Raw genomic sequence first — 17,881 nt, forward strand, 5'->3', positions numbered from 1 at the left:
GTTGCTGTGGCCCGCTGTTTCTCCCCGCTTCGATCTTTATTTTCTTTCTTTCCCGTGATTCCGAAGCGGCCCGTTGTCCCAGCCCGCTGTTGTCTGCCGGGTCTAGGCCTGGGGGTCGTTGCCCTGCCCCAACCTCTTTGCCTGCGGGAAGTGCCAGGCTCCCGGTCAAAAAGAGCGGTGTAGCCGAGGCCTCCGCCCGCGTAAAGAGGAGGGACCGGGTCCTTTTGTGAGAGGTGCGCTGCCTCTCCTGGCTGCTGGCCCGCGAACAGGATCTTCGGGACATGGCTTCTGAAGCTGTCGGGGAGGTGTGGCCTTCCTTGTTAAACCGTTGAAATTCATTGATCATGCAGCTGAAGACAGTTCAATTCTCTCAACAGTCTGCTATGGTTTTGTAACCTTGTTAGGCCTGTTTCTTCTCTCTTCCCTCCGATTGCTGCAGTTTTTCTTGTACACGTATGACTGGTCCCTTCCATTTTCAGTGTTTTTTCTTAGTGATGATCAGGGCAAGCAGGAATTAGAAGCTGCTTGAAAGAGGAATGAAGTGTGTGCTCTTTCCTCTGTCACGATATACTTCTTTTAATTTTGCAGAGGTTTTGGAATTTTTTTTTTTGTTCACTCTTTAAGAGCTGTTTTAAATGAACACCTGAGCATCCTTTTGGTGACTTTCTCTGGTGAACCAGTGACAGCACCTTTGCACTTACATAGGCTTACTGCCTGGGGAAAGTGAAATTTTGGAAGAGCAGTATAATATTCAAAAAAAATTTTTTTTATTGCACGAATGTTGTTATGCTTTTGTAGTGTTAGTTAAAAGAAAAAAACATTCCCTAGTCTGAGAGTGCTGTACCTAGCTGTGCAGTGACTGCAGCTGGTTCCTCAGGTGAGGTAAACAAAATCTGTTCTTTTGTTGATTGCTTGGACAAAGATGGCTATGTAGCTAAGCTCTCTTCAGCTGAATAAACTAATCTCTGAAAGGAAAACGGACTAAGTCTGAGAAAAGCTGAGAAACAAGTATGCTCTGTTGTTAATTTTTTAAAATTTTTACTTTAGTCTCTCATTTTACAGTAAGCTCTATTCTTAAATTATTTTCTTGTCTGTATTCCCACTGTGGTTTACTGTTAGGAAATGTTTATGTTAGGTTCATCCACAGAACCCTTGTGTTAGGTTCATTGATGGATCTGTTGCAAAGCTGATATAGCTGTGTGGTTTCAGTATTTCTGAACATAGAAGTAAAATAGCGTTTTGAGAGTATGTGAAATCTGAGAAGTCCTACGTAGCTGTTACTGTTACTTCTCAGTCTACTTGTTCTTTTTTTCGTGGTGGAAAATTTACCTGTTGGAAAGAGCTGTTGACTGTGTTGAGTTTTCATTTAGAAAAGGTCTATTCTTTTTTCCCCTTAATACTGGAATTTCTCAATCAATCTGGCATGTGGCAGTGTCTTGTCTACTGGAATTTTTTTTTAACTGAACATAGTGGCAGGTACTTGATTCATTTATAGTTTGGTGTTTTTGTTCTGCTAATGAGGAACACTCTTAAGCAGTTATTTTTTTCTTCAGTAATTTTTTTTGTTGTTGATGCTACTAAAGTACTTATAATAAATTATATTTCAGGCTGTAACATTTTATATCTCATTTTTGCTGAAAGTGCTCACAGACATAAAATTAAGCCTGTGTAACTTTGGGGCTTTAGTCTGCTCTTCCCAGTTGGATAGAACTTCTTGGTTCTTGGTGGTTCAGTTTGCTAGATGCAGGCATGTGGAACTGAGATAATGTGGCATAAGTTTTCAATAGGAGAAAGAACTGCAGAAACTGGAAGAAAGTTTGTAAGGAACCTGCTTTCCTGTAAATTGCCACAAATAATAATTCTGAGTACCTTTTCGGTTCTCTCCCCTCCCCCCCACTCCCCTTCACTGTAAATACTAAATAGTGTGATGTGCTTTTAAAAAACTAAATGCCAAAGGAGTAAGGGAGTTTGACTTTAGTTTAAGTCCTTTTATATTCTATCTGTGTTGATGCATATTGTCCCAAAAGCACTTCAGTGAAAGTTCTTGCAAGTAGTGAAGTCCAATATCAATATGAAGGTGCTTACTGATAGGTATGAAGTTGTTTCTTAGAGAGAGATTAATTAGAAAGTGTTTTCCTGGTTTGCCACTTCCTTTGTGAAGAAAAAAATGTTAATATAAAAATAATTATAATTCAGTTAATTTTTTAAAATTTTCCCACAGTATGATCAGAATTTTGCTTTTTAAAACAAGCTTAATTTTATCAGCATTTAGATACTGCCCATGTATATGCTTTGCCTCTAAATGATGCTATTAATATTATAATGTTAATTATTCTGAACAGGGAATTTAGAGTAATCTTGGAAATAACTTCTGTGTAATTTTATTTCAACTTAAGCAAGTTCTCTATCAACAATGTGGCTGGTTGAAGAGAAGAAATCCCTCCCTCAAGCAAGCATGGTGATTTAAGGGAAAGCAATTGACAGAAGAATTAGAAATCTAGTGGGTGTGCTAGAGCTAAGTTTATGGACAATAAGAAGAAAAAAAGATGTGAAATCGTGCTTCTTATCCAGTGACTTGAATTTTGGAAAATTAATAGGATTTTGTCACCACTGAATGTTCTTTGTGAGCAGGTTAGACAAATGAGATTTTTTTTGTCTTTTATTGCTGTCAGGTGACAGGCAACTTATTTCCTTTTATATTTGTTCAGTTATTTTTAATAACTATTCATTTGGTGTGCAGTCTGTGATGCAACTTTATTACAATGTTTCCCAGAGCAGTGAACAAATTGGAGTCTGAACAAACCTGTACTTCAGAAGCTCCACTTGAAACTTTGATCAGTTATTATTTTGAGCTGCTAATGTTTGATTTCTGTAATCTTAAAAGTTTAGTAGTTTTCTACCAGTATTAATGTGGTGTTTGTCTAAATAGATAAAACTTTTTATCAGAACAGAGATAAAACTCCATTTTAGAACTCCAGATTGGTTGTCTTCATTCAAATGAGATGCCTCTTCCCGCTCTCAGCAAGTCTCAGTGATCTCAGTCTAATAAAGCAGTTAAAGAAATACACAATTTTGTATGTGAGCCATCTTATTGAAGGAAATAGTTCATATGTATGCAAGCACAGGGAGTGGAATTCTGTTTCGCTGTTGTCTTCAACCTCTCTTGTAATGCCAGTCTGCCACCTCTGTGGAAAGGAAGGCACATTGCTTTCCATACCTTTTGAAATACAGGCTTGATGGTCTGTGTATGCTCAGGAGTTCTGCATTCACTTGGAGAGTGCTGTGATCTCTCTGGTTTCTAATGATCGGTGTTGCAAAGGAGGCTTTTTCTGGAAGTCAATTTTTTTTTTTTTTTTTAAATCAAGCTTAACAAATTCTAGGTTGTTCTGGACCATGTCAGCTGGGAAGACTGCTCTTTTTTGAAAACAAATTCCATTTCCTGTCTTCCATATATGATATGCCTCCCTGAAGAGGCATATTTTCAAGCCTCTGAGTAGAGTAACTTGTAGTTTCATAAAGTTTATTGCTGAAGCTGCTTCTTCCTTTTTTTTTTTTTTTTCATTTAATCAAAGCAGTATCATTGAGAAATGCATAAAGTTTGCTACTGTTGGTAACTTTTAAAATATATTTGTCTTCAAGATAGCACAACTTAGGAGTTGCTTTTTATACAGAAACTTATTACGTATAATATTGAAATATTTATAGAACAGCTAGATTAAGGGATCAGTTTTATTTTTAGTGTAGAGTGACAGAGCACAGCATAAAGCAAAAATTATTTAACTTCTCTTGTGAGTTTCAGGGAAAGTTGGTAGATTCCTGTCAAAACAGTGGTTAAAATATAATCTTGTCCTTTCTTATAAATGCGATGTTACTAAATCGACAGTTTATCCGATTAATGTAGGCTGCTGCTAAATTTCCGTTTCTTTCTTGACTGCTTATATTTTTCTGTCCCCTTATAAACTTGGACTTTATTTTTTTAGTTTGGGCAGGAGTTTTTAGCAGGTTTTTTGTAAGTCTGAACTATCATTTTACTGGCTTAATTGTATTACTAGACTACTTTTCATCCTGTCCTTCCCACACCCCCACGCCATGTGGGATTGGTATTTCTTCTTAACAAGGTTAAATGAATTTCAACTTAAATTTCTGGGTGATTTAATTTTTTTTATTTTTTCTTCCTTCACATTTAATTTCCCCTGTTGTGCTATAGAAAGTGTAATTTAAGGTTATTCAGTTCCTTTTATTTAAGGTCTCACTTTAAATTTTGATGGCCTTTCTGTCTGAAATGGTAAGCTGTGAAGTAAGGTATGGCAAAGTTCAGGACAGAAGAGTGGTCTAAAAGGAAGAACAATTTTGTCTACCCACCCATGTTCTTTATCATACCCTCTTATGACAGATGAAAAACTGAAAGACTGCTTCTTAAAGACTTCTGCAGTTGTACTCTGTGTAGAAGTGTTTGGAATGTTTTAAAAACAGTAATTATATTGGAAAGTAGCATTTCTTTTGAAGGATGTGAGGAAGATAAAGATAGATAGATAGATAGATAGATAGAAGATAGATAGAACTTGCATTGATTATATGGTTTAAACAGTTGTACCAGTATGGATGAAATGCCCATGAGTGACGTCTTGCTCAGTTGGACCATGTAAAGTTTTTGATAGTTGTGCAATGACTGGGTTTATGTGGTCATGAGGTAATGGAGATGGGGGGGATATCCTTTCCATACCACAACATTTCATGTGTTTTTTTTCTGTCAAGAGAGAAGGTAGAAAGGATGACAACTACTCCTTAGTGCTCTCTTTTAATGCTTCTAGCTGTGTATCTTCTTATCCAGAGAATCAGTAACTGAAGCTGCAGTCTTTAGATTTTGTGTTCACCTACAGTGATTTATTTAGCTCCAAGTTCTGCTTCTTGGTGAATCATTAATCCCATTTCCCGTTATGTACTTGAGGAAGGTTCCACATCCTATTCTGAGGAAGCATGCTGTTATTGATTCATATTTATTGATTTGTTGATTGATTTATTTATTTTATGTGGGGTTTTTGGTGTAGTTTTTAGTTTGTTTTGTTGTTTGGGGTTTCTTTGTTGTTGTTTTTGGAGGGGGGATTGTGTTTTTTTGCCATGTTATTGACAAATGTAGCATTTGCTTTGAAAGGGAAGTCTGATCTGGAGAATACTAGGAAGTTAGCTGACTCTCTCTTCCTACAGGCTGTGTGACAGCAGATTTAGATAGTTTGACATGGTCACAGTGAGTATCTGCCTGTAAGTTCATAAGGGTGAAAGCAGTGACTGGACAGTTGCGTAATAACGTAACTTAACGTTAACTTAACGTAACTTGCGTAAGACAGTTATGGGATGTGAAACTGAGTTTAAGAAACGCGGTCTTATCTGTGGCCCTTAAATGACTGAGGATCTTTAGAACAGAAAGATAAGAAAATGTTGAGGATCCAGAGAGAAATTTTATTTTTCTCTTTTAAGCAGTGGTTATCTGGGATAACAGTGGAGCCAAGATCAGAATGTCTGTATGGATTCAAGACTAGTACAGAATTGAGAGAGTTTAATGCTTTGGATAATAGAGGTGTCTGTTTGCTCTTGTTAAAGATTACATACTAAGAAAGACTGTTAACTTTAATTTTCTTGTTCATGTTGCAGAATGGATAAAAATTGTTTATGCAGAACAATTGGGTCTGTCTGTGATATAGACTAAGATATAGCTTGTTAATTATTTCGTTGTAGTAGGAAGTAGAGGAGGAAAATTCTTCTAAATCTCCCTTTGACTCAGTGTTCTGAATCTCTTAATAACTGCCTGTAGTCTTCTGATATAAATCTTATTAGGTACTTTTTCAATGTCAGCCATAAGTCCTGATACTCCTGCAGATTATTGTGATTCCCTTAGTCTCCTTTTGAAGCACTGTAGGAGATATAACTAGGTGATCTATGTTGAATCAGAAGATGAGATGCCAATGACAGACACAGTATGCAACTGCTAACAGGTAATCTCTCTTTAGCTGCAGTTTACATCTATAGTTACTATGAGGAAGTTGGAAATGTGTAAGAACTTTCGCTGTCACCTCTGTCACTCAGGTTTTCAAGTTGTGTGTTTGTGAGTGCAGCCCCAAAAGGGCTTAAACAAGTAGTTCCAAAGGGACTTGACCTAAGTGAAATGACGTAACATTTGCTCTTGGCAACTTAGTACAGATTCATTGTCATAACTGACACTATTGGGAACTCTGTGGGTGGTGTCATAATATGCTTCAGTTGAATGGATAAGACACTAAGCTAACTTTTACATTGCATGGCAGTGATTCAGTCCTCGGTATTTTTGGCACTTACCAACACATTTACATTGTGCCGTATCTGTTTTTTCCTTTTATGCTTTTTTCAAGTTTCCAAAATTCTTATTGTTCAAGAATTGATTTTTCAAATGCAAAAAGCATGGACAACATAGTATCTTTATGAAGGAGTGACTGAGAAGGGTGAATTCCTTGTCTTTTTATTGAAGGATGTTTTCTAAATATGAATGATGTCACATTAAATGTTTTTCTGTATTGCTGATCACTCTTACTAAGGAGGAAAGTGGAAATAATTCCCTGAGAAGTTGGTAATTGTTGCAGGGGATGAAGTATAAAGGGAAGAATTAAGGAGGCTCTCAAACAATGAAGAGTACAAACATAGAGGCGAGGTAATTTAAAAGGACATCAGTGCTTCTAAAAGGAAATGTATTTTTTTTATAGTGACTGGTGGATTTCAAATGTAAAAATAAAAACACCAAATAAAATTTGGTAATATTTCGAGGCACATACATCCTTTATTTCAGTGAAAATCATGTAGCTAGATCAGCAGAAAGCTAGCTTAATAAGGGTAACCTGTAATGCAGACCTGATTATATGATCCATGTGTCACAGCCAAGCTTTGAATTTGGCCTTTGTTGATAATTTTGACAGGCACGTCATCCCAGTAGGTGACACTCTCTGTGTCCCTTGTCCTTTTTATTGAGGTAAAGGGGAAAGGTAGTGTTGCTGTAATGCTTGTTAATAAGGACGTCTCTCAGGTTCCATTTCCAGGGGATTTATTGTCTTGAAATGAACAGTGTCCTTTGAAAAGAACTTCAGCCTGAAGTACTGAAGAATTTAACTGCAAAAGCAAATGAAAATCTGGACGTAGGTAGAGTAAGAAATCTGTTGAGAAAAACGTTGTGAAGACAGGCGGGAGGAGAAATTATGCAAATAAAATGTGAAACTTATGGGAAGGGAACTTGCTATGTGTTTTTTCATTAAGAATTTTGTATATTTTTGTCAAGTTACAGATGCATATAGCATACTATGCTGTAGGATTTTTTTTTTATAGCTGATCTCCCTAGAAATGCTGTAGAGTATAAATATAAAGTGAGGAAATCCTAAGCTACTCTGTTTGCTTATTTTCCTAGTTTTTCTCTTGTGTGCATTATAATGGAAAAAAAAACCCTCCTGTCATTTATTGTATTGCTTTGAACTGCACTATTATACATGTTGTTTTATATGGATTAAGTTGTATGCAAGGAAAACAGGATAACAATGAGGAAGAAAAATAATTTGTCTTGCATATATCTATGTATATGTATTATGTGAGTAAGTATGTGCATAGATAGATTTTGACTGGAAATCTTAGGATTCTGTTGAACTGAGAGTGTCTTAGTAATGTGTAGGAGTAGAATTTGAGATATTTGATACTGAGAAGTGCCTAGTTATTATTTTAGGGGGGAAATCACAGTTATTTATATCAATAATATATTTGTGCTAGTGTTTAGTGTGTCTATGTATCTTGCAGAAAAATCTAAAAGGGGAGGAGGGTAGCTTTGAAAATACAGTAAAACACTGAGAACTCAGTAAGCTTATTGTCAGACCATAGACACTTATACAGTTTTAAAGATATTTTTTTTTAAGTTGTTTTATAAAATAGTTTCTTGCACTTTACCTGCTGGCTTTTAAATTTGGTAGATAACATCTGAACTCCAGCAGAGTTTTATAATCCCCACGTGCTTAAATATACTAAATGTTCTTTTTCCATTAAGGTTAATGTTCGTGAAGAAATTGAAGAGTTTTTTCCAAGAATGTGGAAGATAAATCAAGATAAAAGAAGGCTAATGAAAAGTATTAAAGATCAGAAAATTAAAATTGAATGGGGGAAAAAATTGAACAGAAGATTGGTCAGATAGAAGCACTTGAATGTTTTTTTGAGGCTATAATGAATTGTTTGAATTGGGGAAGAATACACGAAGTATGAAAAATGAAAAACTCAATGAAGAATGAAGAAAAGTAGAAAGCAAGAGTGAAGTAGAATTAAAAGAATCTGGAAGAATGAATGGGTCCTAGGTTAAGTAAATGTATGGTTTATGTTCCAGTGTCTGTATGATCAAGTTGTAGATGAATTTGCATGATTACTTAGTTAATAGAGAATTGGTGATCTGGTTCAAGCAGGGACCTATTTGAGGAAAGCATACAATATTAACAGTGGGTTAGCAAAATGAAATTTGTTTTGGAGGGTATTGCCTAACCATTTGTTTTTCAGGAGCAATCAATATAGTAGAATTACTGTACTTTAAATGTTAGGAGTTAGGCATTTATACAGCCAATACCATTTTTAATACTGTCTTTTTTGTTAGGAGTCTCGCTCCCAGTCAAAATCTCCAGCTGGGAGTCCTGCTCGTGTAAAATCGGAGAGCAGGTCAGGATCTCGCAGCCCATCGAGAGCTTCCAAACATTCTGAATCGCACTCTAGGTCAAGATCAAAGTCAAGGTATGTCCAGGAAGTTATTCATTGTAATGAAGTGTTACTGCTTATGCCTATTCCTTCAGTACATTGAGATTTATTTTCTCCTTGTTACAAAAATTATAAACCTTCGCATGTTAGTGGTTATATAGGTGGACAAAGTTGGGGAAAGATTCCATGAGTAGCAAAGCATGGGTATGAAAGCAATATAAATAGAAGTAATCTGGAAATCTCAACTAAAGTTTGTAGGTTTATATCTTCCAGAAGAGGGAAGAGGGATTGCATCTCAGTTCTGTAAAAGCTCGTGCTTCCTTCCCCCAAAATCTTTGGGGGGGTGGGGGAACTCTGTGTGAACCCCCCCTTTAAGAAAAAAAGTCAAGTGAGAACTGCAGCAAAGTTAGTCTGGGTTAGATGAAAGGAGTAAGCTCTATAACGGTTGGAAATGTTGGAAGATGCTGCATGGGGAGGATTTGAAAACAAAATTGAGGCTCTAAAAACAAAATACAAAAACTGCAGCTTAAATTAGACATGGATAACTTTTTTATTTGTGGGAGCTTAGGATTTAAGTTACTTTTTGATGCTGCACATGTCCGTCTCTGCCCTTTCCTACCCCAAGTGTGTGTGTGCAGAGGCAAAGCTCTTGGTTTTGAGAGAGCATGCTCAGAGTAGAGGAGGAATGTCTGTGGTTTTTTTCTCTAAATATGTCATAAATATTACCTGGGTTGTACTACCTATCTTCTCTCTTCCCTTGTACCATCAAACTGGTGGAAATGAGGAGAGCTACTGAATCCCTCTGTCATCAATAGAGGAACCAGAAAACAAATTTGCGGCTCTGGAGGGGGAAGAGAAATTGCATAGTATTATGTTGTTCCCCCTGCTCAGTTCTTGGGAGAGATCAGTAATCCATCCAACCCTATTTATATACTTTATACTAGGGCAACCGAAAAAAGAGTTACTGTGCTCTGAATTCCCAAAGTTCAGCCTAATGTTATAGCTTATCTTCTTGCAGCATTTAGCCAGATAACTAACTACCTTTTAGGATATAATGTCCATATGAAATCATGCAACTTTGATGAAATGATGCCTGTTTAAAACTGAGCTTGTCGTTGGCTAGGTGTCTGTGAAGACATGCTTGAGGAGTTAAGCAGGGTGGCTTTTTTTTGGTCTTGAATAGTTTTCAAGCCTGGGTGAATTTCCTTTGTAGATACCGCAGCACTGTAGTATGCACAATATAAGTTTAAACTTTGAACTTCCCAAAAACTGTCATGAATACAATCCTCATTGTATGCCAGAAGCACTCTCACAAAGTTAAAAATCATGCTACCAAGGAGGTTATTGGAGATCTGTGCAATCTTTGTATGTGCAAAGTAGAAGACACTTAGCTATTTAAATTGTGGAGAGCCTCTTAAAAAAAGGTTTTTCTCTAGGAAATGTAAGGCTTACAATTCAATATATTATTAGCACATGGCCTAACTAAAAGCTTTCTTTTTGTTGAAGATCCAGATCGAGAAGACATTCGCACAGACGTTACACTCGTTCCAGATCCCATTCCCATTCTCATTCCCATAGGAGACGTTCTCGAAGCAGATCGTACACACCAGAATACCGTCGTCGAAGGAGCCGTAGTCATTCTCCAATGTCCAACAGGAGAAGGCACACTGGCAGCAGAGTATGTCATGTTCATCAAGGCTGAGTATCAATGAAACAATTGCTGCTTACATCAGTGTAGTCCAGGTTACCTCCAGACCTACTGTCTTGTCACTGGAGGTTATGGGAATTGCCAGGGGAGTGCAGCAATCTCTGTCCTTACGGCTGGGCACTTATTTCTTGGGCCTGCAGCTGGCAGGCCAGTTGTAGAAATTTATTGAAAACCATCCCATTGCAAGTCAGTGTGTGCAGATAGGGTGGCATCTGCTTCCCCCTGCTCTAGAAGTAGAACCCTTTCTAATTTTGTTACAGTTCCAAGTACATGTACCCTTCACAAAAACAAGTCCTTTTTCTGTACGTGCTTGCAACCTGACATTATTGGTAAGATTGACTAGAAGAGCCAAAGAATGAAATTCTCAAGTGTTTTATTTGCTTATAACATAAAGCATGTTATGTTGAAAGCTGCTTGTGATTTTATAGTTCTGAGTAATTAATTTGGTTTAACTTCAAGAAATAAACCCATGTGTTATTAGCTAATGTGTAAATCTTAATAGACTAGAAAAATTTACAGTTATGAAAAGGATCGGCAAGTCTCTTAAAATGTATACCAACCAAGATCTAAGATTCTAATCTTATGTTATTCTGAGAGATTTCTCCTAATGGCCTTCATTATAATCCATTTCAGTGCCTTAGCTTCTGGTTCCACATCATTTCAGACTGATCTAAATGAGTGCTGTTACACACAGGTCTGCCTCTTCCTTGGTGAAGGCTGTTGTAGTTTTCTGATCCTTTTATTAGTTTTAATCTGGTTTAAGTTCTCTGAAGTTGTTACTAATCCTGTCAAAAAAAGAGTATAGTTTTTTTTGCAGGCTTACCTTGGTGAGGCAGCTCACTAGGACCAGATAATACCAATGTGAGGGAGAAGACAAGAGTGTGTGGAAAAGGGCAAGACTACAGCAGTGCTGACGTACAGGGGCTTAAACTGTTGTGAAGCAGCATTCATGGTTATGCTTTTTGAGGATTGTTGCCACTGTGTAATCATGATGTAGTAAATATTAATCTAATGTCTTGAAAAATTGCCAGGAATAACTGAACTTCAAAAGGGTTCGCAGATTTTTTCTGGTGAAAGATTAATGAATTCAGTTTACTAATTTAGGAAATATTAGAATATTTTTCTCTGTGAAGGATTCTTTTTGCCTTGGAGATGACTCTGTGAAATATTAAATTTATTTTCACACAAAATTTCACATTAATTCTAAGGAGTAGTTCTAGTAGTGTCAAAACTAAAATCAGATTCGAATCACCTAGCAAGGTCCTAAAGACATGAGGAAAATTGGTAGCAATATTGCCACTTCTGATCTTGTGGAGACAGGTTGCATACTATGTTAATGGGAGGCAGCACAAAAACCTAATACAAAAGCTCTCTTTTGGTCCTCCACAGTCAGTTTAGTCCTTGCAGTAGTGATGTAACTGTCACTTGTGGCTTAGGGTGCACAGACTGATTCTTGGTACTTCTCTTGCCTCAGAAAAGGTGGTAGGATTTAAGTGTAAAAGGGATGTAAAAAAAGGACAACACTGATATGTACTCTGTGGGGGGACTTGTCCAAACAATGATTTAAAAGACAGAAATATTTCATAAGACTCACAAGAGTTTCAGTAATAAAAGTATAGCCGTTAATGCCACTGAATTATCAGATAGCTTGAAATATACAGATTCATGTTTCTTTTTTTACTCCATAATTAAAACTTTCAAATGTCAAACTGCCAGTTTTTGTTGTGCTTTTCAACTATAATAAGGACTTGTAGAAGATTCAGGTCTTAAAACAAGAGTTTGAACTTTGACAAATGGAAATAAAGACACTTCAAAAACATGAGTAGTTTGGGCATCTTATTTTCACAATGGATTTCTGAACAAAAACTCTGGAAAGAACGTGACAGAAGATCTAAATCAGGCTGAAAGGCAAGCTCTGAGGTGTAAATTACTGTGCATCAGTGGCTTTGAAAATCAAACTAAAATACAAATTTTTCCTGTGTCAATTTCAAGTTATTATTTTAGCAGAAACAGTAAATCCCTATGCCTGTTGCTGCCATTTTGTGCCAGAAGCTTAACTGAAAAAGTTAATTTTGATCAAAATAATTATTCCGGTGGAATTGGCATTAGATGAATTCTCTGGCATGTAGAGAAACTTTGAACCTAATAGAGAAATTGTGCCTTGAGCAATTTCATATTTGACTCCCTTTATTTGAAGTGAAATGTATTAAATAGATCTGTATCCCACATCATGTTAAAGAAGCAAGAGTCTTGCTCTGGAAAAGCATGCATGCTTTTGGGTTACAGTTTCACAGAACTGGCCTTCAGCACTTGTTACTATCTAGATGGAAGAAGTTGGTGTTTTTCATCCAGTTTACAAGCAGACAGAGGTAAACTTTCAAATGTGAATGCTGACTTTCAGTATAGTTGTATGGGAAATGTTGATGAGTGAGGAAGTTTTGGTAGCAGCTAAGTTACAGTTCATCTGTCCATGCTTAGGGGCTCATGTGCATTTAGTGTATGCAACTGGAGGTAGCATGAACTCTCTAGTACCAGTGGTGATTCAAGTGTGAATTACTAATAAAATAGGTTCCTGTTATTCTGTAGCTTTTTATCATCGGTTTTTCACCAACATGAGAAGTTTGTCTTGTCTTTTTTCTAAAATAAAAATAATGAATGTAGTTGCTTTTTGAAAATATCTTACAGTTGAAACTATAATTGTTGAAGTGTTAAGCTTTGTAATAAACTATGTTTAGTTTTCTTCAGAATAAAAGTTTTTAATAAGTGAGAAATTTTTATATGAGCATGTATTACTTGTTTTTTATAAACTTATTTGGAGTTGAACGTTTGTCTTACCAGGCTAATCCAGATCCTAATACATGTCTTGGAGTGTTTGGTCTCAGTTTGTATACTACTGAGAGAGATTTGCGTGAAGTCTTTTCCCGTTATGGACCTTTGACTGGTGTTAATGTGGTTTATGATCAACGGACTGGACGATCAAGAGGATTTGCTTTCGTTTATTTTGAGAGAATTGATGATTCTAAAGAGGTAAGTGCCTACTTTACTACTTTTAACAGATGTGCTCTTTGTGCATTGTTTTCACAAATATCTGTTAAAAAAACTAAACGAGCAAACCAAAAAGTTAAAGTATTTTTTTCAAACAACATGGCACTTTTAAACAGATGAAGCGTATTAGATCAATGTTCAGATGCTTGGGTGAATTTTGAGCATGACCTATCTGTATTGAATCACTAATGAGCATTGTGCTTTGATTTTTAATCTATTACTTCAAAATGAAAGTAAATCTTTAGAACAGACATAGAAATCTCCTAGTATTTGAAATATTTTGAAAGGTAACTTTTCAAGGTAGTTTTCTGCATCTATCAAAATTATGAAGACTTTCTTAAATTTCCATTTTCTTCTCCAAAAGCATGTCATCGTGCATTTGAAAAATAGTAGGGTTTATCTTGGTTTGTGCCTTGGTCAGTGACTTTGCTAGTTACATGAATGGCTGTTTACAGCTGGACTGAGTTGTTAATATAATTGATGTGTAAGGAAAGATCAGAATATGAACAGCAGCCTATATTATGCTTCACCACAGTAAGCAGTACTTTTTTTAACTGTGTAAGGTACTGTGAGCTTAATGACATTTACTGCAATTTGTAGATTAAATTGCTATTAAAAGCAAAGAGACATCCTTTTTTCTTTTTTTTTTCTTTAAGCCTTCACTGTGGGATTATCTCTTTTGGGCAAACTGAGTCGCAGACTTCAAGCATCTTGTTTATGGATTAGTAGTCTTGGGCACATGTTTCAGATTTGCTGTTTGATTCTGTTTACCTTTGATAAATGTATTCATAATGCTTGGGTATGACTCTTCGCACTTAGCATTGAAGGGAGGGTGACAGCTATCAACCCTGCTGTCAGTAGCTGAAAAGATGAAACTGGTGCTAATTGATGATATTTTAATAGAAAAAAAAAAAATTGTGGATTACTTGTTTGAACCAGACTCACTTCTGATCTTCGACTGGTTTTGTGGTATGATCCAACAGAGAATCAGTTTATGGGAAGAGTAGGGTTTGTAGATGTGTGTATGTGTGTAGTTGCAGGTTATAGGGGTAAGTAAAAGGACACAAAACTTCCTTTAGTGTCCCTTCTGTGTTTTCTCGCTATAACTAGGACAGGCTGAGAGAGGAGTCAGTGGGGTGGATATCTGTATATCCATCTTTAGTGGCTTACTCTTTTCTAACTTTTAGCCTTATATTTTTTTTCACTCTTGAATTCGGTGGGATTTTGAAAATGTGACTGTTTTGTAGAATGTTTAATGTCTAAAATACTTGAACGGTATTTCTTCTCACATTTGTGTGCCACTCTTCTCTATTTTACAACTTCATATGCCTTTAGAAGTTGTGTTTTCTCCTAGTTGCCATGGGCAATGGTCATGCATGACACCATGCATTTCTTAAAATGTTCTGTGTAAAAAGCATGAAGTAATTTGTTTAGTATAAAGCTGTTTTGGCAGATACTACCAAACTGGAAGGCAAAGAAAAAAAAAAAAAAAGGGATATTTCTTGCAGTCAGAAATACAGAAATAAAGATGAGCACCTTAAGCAGGAACTGGAATAATTGGGAATGTAATTAAACCCATTTTTTTTTCTCCCCAGTGGTCTGGTACATGAAGAACGGGAAACAGCGCACAATCTCTCAACACTTTTTTAATTTACATAACTTAAATTATTTGGCAAAGAGGACAGGAGAAAAACTTATCTGACTTATTTCATGGGCCCTGAGAACAAATTTGAAGATGGCAATAAGTGGCGGCTAGTGTAGAAAAAGGGGATATAGCTATAGGTGTGAAGCTCTGTGATAGGCCCTGTAGGAGAACGCTGAAGGACATGAAGTAATTATCTGTGTGGAAGATAGATCAAATCTGAAAAGTTGAGTATGCATAAAAGCAATGACACTTGAATTGCTTTTGTTCTGAGTAAATACCTTTCTTCTTAAAAACAAAATCAAACAAAAACAAATAAAAAACCCCCAACACCTTGAGCATCCAAATAAAGAGAATATAAAACTTTAGATGAGATGTTGAACTAAATTCTTGCCCTCTTAATGGAGTCGTAGATGGACTAAGTATGTATAGAACTCTACAGAAAAATGAGGATTTCCCATCATCTTCACTATTGTCCTTCCCAGAGAGGTAACACAGGGAAGCCTCTCAGCTGAGATGCTCTCAAACACTGTTACTGTTAAAATTTGATACCAAATTAATTGTGAGTAGTTATGTTTAAACTTCCATGATTTGGTTTAAGATAGGTCAATATCAGTATTGTGTGTATTCTGTTGCAACTGAAATCCCTCAGGATCTTTGTCATCACTGGTTACCACTCTTACAAACTGATCAGTTATTGAGCTAGTTGAAGTGTTGCTATGTGGCAAGATTCTGAAACCAAACAATGCAGTGTTTCTAGTTTCATATGGTGATAAAGACATTTTGAATTGTCAGCTAGCTAAATGTTGTAGAAATCCATAGGCAATGTAAGATAGCATTTCTTAAAGGTGATACTTTGCAGTGTCCTAAAAATATCAAAGGGGCAGAGGTAAAGTTTGTTTTCACTTAAGCTGGTTTAGACTTTCAGAACTTCAGATTGTATAACAACATTGAAGCCTTGTCATTAACTGTTTCTGATCATCTTGATTATAAAGAGTAGCAGAGTTGGGTTTTGATAGCTACTAGGTAGAGCACCTGTCAGAGCATCACAGTAGGTTCAGTCATTCCACCTTAACAGTGCTGGGAAAGAAATGTTGGATATGCGTGTATCCATTCTAAAGGAGATTTTTTGGGCAATCTCTTCTACTCTGTTTGAAACTGTGAGATTAAGATGAAGCTTTATGGTCTGACAGAAGGTTCCTTTTCCATCAAATATCTTTTATTGCAATGGTCTAGTGTTTGTAAGATAGCACTTGACTAGGTTGTTACGTTCTGACCCATGTTGAAGATGCTCGTGGACACTGTCTTTAGTTCAAAACGTGATAGCAGACAATAAATGTTGAGAATTGATGGCTGTTTGTCCAGAAAACCTGACATTTTGCTGTGCTAATGTTCTTTTTGGTATGCTTGTTCAAAGCCTATTTGAAGACCTTATGTTATTATCTACCTTTTTCTAGAAGAAAGTGTTCTCTCATATGGGTGTAGTGGTTTTCATTTTTTGTGAAGTTGTGTTGGGTTTTCTTTAAAAAAAAAAAAAATCCAAGTTTTGCTTTTTTGCCTTGTGTGTTGCAGTGTCTTGTCTTATGTTGGCCACCCTTCTGTAAGTCTTCAGAACCACATGTGCAATATTAGGCAAAGGGTGAGATCTGTAAACATCTGTTCGAGACCTCTTTCTCAAGATTGGCATTCTTTCTTATATAGTTCTCAGTATTGGCAACGCTGCCACTGAGCCAGTGTTGTATTATTGCAGTTTTGCAATATTTTCGTTAAGTTATACAGGATATTCACCTACCCATCATATTAGCATTTTCTTCCTATGTTTAGAGGAACACAAACTTTTATGTACTAGGATGACGGGAAAAACAAAGTTGAGGGTGGGTTTGATTATCTCAAGGTTAACAGTAAATTGAGAAGATTATGATTTTATAAATGTGAGGATTATTACATTCACTGTAGGAGATCAGGTTCAAGACCATCTAAAGAATCTGAATATGCACAAGTCTATGGGACCTGATGAGATGCATCCATGGGTCCTGAGGGAAGTGGTGGATGAAGTTGCTAAGCCACTCTCCATCATATTTGAGAAGTTGTGGCAGTCTGAAGTTCCCACTGACTGGAAAAGGGGAAACAAAAGGAAATAAGGTAGACCTGGGGAACTACAGGCCAGTCAGTCTCACCTCTGTGCCTGGCAAGATCGTGGAGCAGATCCTCCTGGAAACTATGCTGAGGCACATGGAAATGAAGGAGGTGATTTGTGACAGCCAGCATGGCTTCACCAAGGGCAAATTGTGCCAGACAAATTTGGTGGCCTTCTACGACAGGGCCACAGAGCTGGTGGATGAGGGAAGGGCAACTGACATCATGTACCTGGACTTGTGGAAAGCATTTGACACTGTCCCACATGACATCCTTGTCTCTAATTTGGAGAGACATGGATTTGACGGAAGGACCACTCGCTGGATAAGGAATTGGCTAGACGGCCGTGCTCAAAGAGTGGTGCTCAATGGCTCAATGTCCAAGTGGAGACCAGTGACAAGTGGTGTTCCGCAGGGGTCAGTACTGGGACCAGTGTTGTTTAACATCTCTGTTGGAGACATGGACAGCGGGATTGAGTGCACCTCAGCAAGTTTGCCGATGACACCAAGCTGTGTGGCGTGGTGGACACGCTGGAGGGAAGGGATGCCATCCAGAGGGACCTGGACAGGCTTCAGAGGTAGACCAATGCAAACCTCATGAAATTCACCAAGGCC

General features: G+C 36.9%; 1 protein-coding gene across 1 annotated transcript; it reads left to right on the plus strand.

The window, feature by feature from the left end:
• Positions 1 to 281: 281 nt before the first annotated feature.
• LOC104460127 (transformer-2 protein homolog alpha-like) lies at positions 282 to 13,471 on the plus strand (the record flags this gene model as incomplete). Its single annotated transcript, XM_010086092.1, has 5 exons — positions 282 to 305; positions 8,048 to 8,182; positions 8,639 to 8,772; positions 10,243 to 10,414; positions 13,283 to 13,471. Coding segments are annotated over exons 1-5 (654 nt in total), but the record flags the coding sequence as incomplete, so codon positions are not given.
• Between the last annotated feature and the right edge of the window lie 4,410 nt (positions 13,472 to 17,881).

Source organism: Pterocles gutturalis, unplaced genomic scaffold (genome assembly GCF_000699245.1).
Source record: "Pterocles gutturalis isolate BGI_N339 unplaced genomic scaffold, ASM69924v1 scaffold47235, whole genome shotgun sequence".
In the NCBI taxonomy this organism is placed as follows: Eukaryota; Metazoa; Chordata; class Aves; order Pterocliformes; family Pteroclidae; genus Pterocles; species Pterocles gutturalis.